Source organism: Papaver somniferum, chromosome 7 (genome assembly GCF_003573695.1).
Source record: "Papaver somniferum cultivar HN1 chromosome 7, ASM357369v1, whole genome shotgun sequence".
NCBI classification, from domain to species: Eukaryota; Viridiplantae; Streptophyta; class Magnoliopsida; order Ranunculales; family Papaveraceae; genus Papaver; species Papaver somniferum.
In genome coordinates this window covers 26842491-26847097 of record NC_039364.1, presented here as the reverse complement: position 1 = coordinate 26847097, position 4607 = coordinate 26842491, and the positions used below count along the sequence as shown (strand labels likewise).

General features: G+C 37.9%; 1 protein-coding gene across 3 annotated transcripts; it reads left to right on the top strand.

Moving 5' to 3' along the window:
- The first annotated feature begins 268 nt into the window (after positions 1-268).
- On the top strand, positions 269-4387 carry LOC113296775 (high mobility group B protein 15-like). 3 transcript variants are annotated; one of them, XM_026545103.1, is made up of 7 exons: positions 269-479; positions 1093-1387; positions 1813-1891; positions 1997-2159; positions 2367-2423; positions 2547-2929; positions 3049-4387. In XM_026545103.1, the coding sequence occupies exons 2-7, from the start codon at positions 1137-1139 to the stop codon at positions 4207-4209; spliced, it is 2094 nt and encodes a 697-aa protein (XP_026400888.1). In that variant the 5' UTR covers positions 269-479; positions 1093-1136; the 3' UTR covers positions 4210-4387. The 3 variants fall into 3 exon arrangements, with proteins under 3 accessions (XP_026400888.1, XP_026400886.1, XP_026400887.1); XM_026545101.1 differs by having other exon boundaries at positions 2277-2423; XM_026545102.1 differs by lacking the exon at positions 269-479 and adding an exon at positions 563-784 and having other exon boundaries at positions 2277-2423.
- The last annotated feature ends 220 nt before the right edge of the window (positions 4388-4607 follow it).

Below are 4607 nucleotides of genomic sequence, written 5' to 3'. Positions count from 1 at the left end.
AATACTATCGTAGAATTTACATTTTTTTTCAGTGAATCTAAAATTCTTAAAAACAGAAAAATATAGACCAGCCTAAAATAAAATTCATATGCATCAATTAAGAGGTATTTGATTAACTTAAGACCAATTCAAATACTTAACCGTATATCACTAATTAAATACAATATATCTCGAAATACATGCTGTCACGTGGCAGCCAAATACAAGAATTATCCCATAAAATTCAGATTCAAAACATAATCTCTTCAGGAAGTTAATTAGACAAAGAAAAAAATAAAATCCGAATTGATTTAATTATATTTTGGGAAGAAGAAAAATCCATAGCAAAAACAAATATTATTATTGTTATTCCGATCCTCTTAGGCTTTCTTCCCTAATTAGAGGCCACTGGGGTTGTATATTTTATGCCATATATGTTTTCTGCATCAATTCTCCTCCTCCTATTCAAGCCTCCAGATGTACGTTTGTTTCTGAGCGAGGTAAGCATATTGTTTTGCCAGTGATTGCATGTTTATGTTTTTTTTTCTTCAATTTTTGTCTCTATGTATGTGCATATTATTATATATGATCAGAAGAAGAATCTGACATGCATATGAACGCGATCATTTATGCACTCCTAAAAAAATGATAATTTAGTGTCGGTCTATCCATCTTACATGAGAAATTTGAAATACATCCCATGAAGACTATGATCTCTTGAATTTCCCTCGCTGCATTTCTGGGGTAAAGTTTCAGTGCAATGTAGAACACCCGCCAACTGTTTGACTCTGTACACAACTACAAGGTGAGACACTTAAGGCTAGTGTTTATAGACCAATTTCAGAAAAGCAGTTAGGATATTGTCTTTGGGGGGTACATACCATGGGACTTCAATATTGGCTGCTCCCTTGATGCATTTATATGTGCTATGTTTCATCCTCATCTTTGTTTCAGATAGGGAAATGTTGGAATTATACATGTGTGCCTGCGGTTGCGAGTTACATTTTGATCCTTCAGTTCTGAGTTCTGACTTGTCAATGCATCATGTGTTTGTGTGTTTGTTTTCTCTAACTTACAATTGTTTCTTTCGTGTTGTGCATTGCTGTCCCACAGCATCCCCAGTAGTTTTTGTATAGTGTAATAACACTAGCTATATCATGGTGGAGCTAAGCGGAAGGAGTGAAGAAGCAAGTGTTAAAGGGAATGGGAAGGGGATTTTATATGCCTCAACATCTTCTTCTCCTATTGCTTGTGATGGAAATTCAATGCCTACGAGAAAGACAGCCCCCAAATCAAGCTACTACTTTTACCCTCAACCCTTGGCAAAATACGAAGATGTTGTAGTTAATGCAAAACTCTTTATGGATACTCTTGGGAAGCTGCATGCCACAATGAGAACCAAGTTCATGTAAGCTAGTTTTATCACCTTGGTAATTTTATTGATGCAAACATAGTACAATTTATCATATTACAACTTGGCTTTCTTTTCTAACCATTATCCAGAAAAGTTTGTTCTTGTGATAGTCTATCTGAGGTTTTTGAATGAATTCGATGCATTTACAAGATGTAGCGTCAACTTCTAATGGCATTGTTTAGATGTGGGAGAGATCTTATCTACAATCCATTTTAGGTCTGCAAGAAAATTGGATTTATAGAGAGAGTATTGCAGAAGGACAGTAGAGAAAGTTGATTTATCTATGTTCGCTTTTATGTATGCTTAAGTTGCATTATGTGCAAACTTTTTCTACTATCATTCTTGAGGGAACCTATCTGTTTTTATCCGCCATCATGCACTCATGCTGATTTCATATTAACTTAGATGTTCTATTTTAGGATCCCCATCATAGGAGGCAAGGAGCTAGATTTGCATCGACTCTTTGTGGAGGTTACTTCTCGAGGTGGAATTGAAAAGGTAATCAGTTCACACAATGCTTACTCCATTGTTCAGTTTGATTATGTGCACACTGCCACTTCATATTGCATACAAGACATTTACATATATATGATATATACACAGGTCATAAGAGAAAGAAGATGGAAAGAGGTAACTGCAGCATTTAGTTTTCCCTCTACAGCGACTAATGCATCTTTTGTTTTGCGGAAATACTATGTTTCCTTGATTCATCACTATGAGCAAATATACTACTTTAAGGCAAAAGGATGTAGCACTGCTTCTCCAGGTACAGACACTGGCACAACCACAAGCCATAATATTTATCACTTAAACATTGATCCAAAACAAAAAATTCAACCCTTCTGTTTTCTTAACTTTCAAATTTAAGATTAATTTTTTGCAGATCATATGCTGAGTCTCTCTTCATTACCAATACCAATTCCATGTCCAAATCCACATGAACCAACAATGACTCAGTCCTCCGAATTTGCAGCAGCAGCGTACTCAGGTCAAAAAAGAAGCAGGGACACAGAAGAGGCCTCAAATGAAGGTTTATCTTTTACACAGCTAGAAGCGCATGTGGTGTTTATGTCTGGACACTTCTCAAAATTACTGGAGTAGAATGTTCCACAGTTGAGTTTTCTAATATTTGATATATTTGCTTTGGATGCAGCATCACCTTCATTAGGCCGTCATGTGGTTGGAGTCATTGATGCGAAATTTGAACATGGTTATCTGGTCACTGTCACGCTAGGCTCCGATACGCTAAAAGGTGTCCTTTACCATATTCCTGAACAAACTATTAATCATGTCCAAAACAGTACTTGCATTAGTAAAGACACCACCACACCCACAACAGTTCGTCGCCGTCGACGTCGCAAAAAATGTGAGATGAAAAAGAGAGATCCTGACCATCCAAAGCCTAACCGAAGTGGGTATAATTTCTTCTTCCAAGAACAACATGCTAGGCTGAAGCCACTTTATCCAGGGAAGGATAGGGAGATAAGTAGGATGATAGGTGAGCTTTGGAATAAATTAGGCGAACCTGAGAAATCTGTAAGTTTTTCGAAACATGAAAAAAATCCCACTTCTCTTTGATTATGCTTATTTGAATCATATGCTTATATCGGTGGAACGATGACAATATACTTCTGTTTTGTTCTGCATTTTTGAAGGTTTACCAGGAAAAAGGTTTGAGGGATAAAGAAAGGTATAAAAATGAGATGGAAGAATACAGGGAAAAGCTGAAAGGCCAACTTATTAACACTGCCGCTGTACCTATTCAGCAACAGCTGGGTACTGGGCTAGACATAGAAATGGAAGATGCAGATCCAAAAATGGACTTTGAAGAAGGCGATTCGGTTCAAAGTCAAGAACATGATAGCACTACTAGTGAAAGTGAATTAGAAATGCAGGAAATGGAAGTAGACAAAGAACCAGAAAAGGATGCTTTAACTAGTGCATATGTAGCTCCTAAGCCAGTTAATGTGGCTGCTGACGGTTTTGAGCCGCAAAAGCAAATTGAGAAAATTGAGGATGCAGTTTATGTTCATGTACCTAGTTTGGAAAACAAAACTGCTGTTAGTGACAAAGTTGGGGATGCAGTTGATGTTAAGGTGCTAAGCTCAGAAAATGCAGTTCAGTTAATAGAAGCGCCAATTGTGAAAGTTGAGGATGCGGTTGATGTTCAGGTGACAAATTCGGAAACTGTGGGCAGTGATGGTTTTGGGTTGCAAAAACAAGTTGAGAAAGTTGGGGGTGCGCTAGCAGTTCAGCTGCCAAGCTCCGAAAATGTGACAGAGGATGGTGACAGTTTAAATTTGCAAAATCAAGTTGAGAAAGTTGGAGATGCGCCAGAAGTTCAGGTGTCCAGCTCCGCAAACGTAACTGAGGGTGGTAACAGTATTAAATTGCAAAATCAAATTGAGAAAGTTGGGGATGCGCCAGAAATTCAGGTGCCAAGCTCCACAAATATAACTGAGGGAGGTGACAGTTTTAAATCTCAAATTCAAGTTGAGAAAGTTGGGAATGCTGTTGACGATCAGGTGCCTAAATCTGAAAATGCAACTGAAGGGGCCCATTCTCTTGAGTCGCAAAAACAAGTTGATAAATTTGGGGACGAGGTTGATGCTCAGATGCCAGGCTCCGAGAAAGTAACCGAGGGTGGCGACGGTTTTAAATCACAAAAGCAAATTGAGAAAGGTGAGAATGCGGTTGATGTTCAGGTGCCAAGCTCTGAAAATGCAACCAGGGATGGTGACTGTTATAAATCGCAGAAACAAATTGAGAAAGGTGGGAATGTGACTGATGTTCAGGTGCCAAGCTCAGAAATGTAACTGGCAGGAACATTTTTTTTAGTCTCGAAAGCAAATTGAGAGTCGGAGATGCGATTGAGTTGGTGAAGGGAAGAGCCAAGAAATGTGCCTTTCAGTGTAGTGTTCATTTTAGGTTTTTTTTTGTTTTTGTATTACAAGGTGTATTTTAAGTTCAAGATTTGGAAAATGTCTTTTATAATGCCAAGGAAAATAAAATTATCTTTCACCCTCAATCTGCAGTATTTCATATAATATATCATCACCCAGAATAACTGATAAATCAGTACTACTGCCTCTGATTATCTTCCTCTTCTTGTTCTGGTTTTCAATTTTTGGCATGATAATGATTTCCTCGTTCTTTCCTCCTACCCTCTCCCGAACGAGGAATAGAGGTAAGAATTCTGTTGCTCTCTATTCTT

Excerpts from the sequence above, each read along its gene's own strand:
- LOC113296775 (XM_026545101.1), top strand. The coding sequence starts at position 1,137 with ATGGTGGAGCTAAGCGGAAGGAGTGAAGAAGCAAGTGTTAAAGGGAAT. Across the intron at positions 1,388-1,812 it reads ACAATGAGAACCAAGTTCAT|GATCCCCATCATAGGAGGCA; the intron begins GTAAGCTAGTTT and ends GTTCTATTTTAG. Across the intron at positions 2,424-2,546 it reads AGAAGAGGCCTCAAATGAAG|CATCACCTTCATTAGGCCGT; the intron begins GTTTATCTTTTA and ends CTTTGGATGCAG.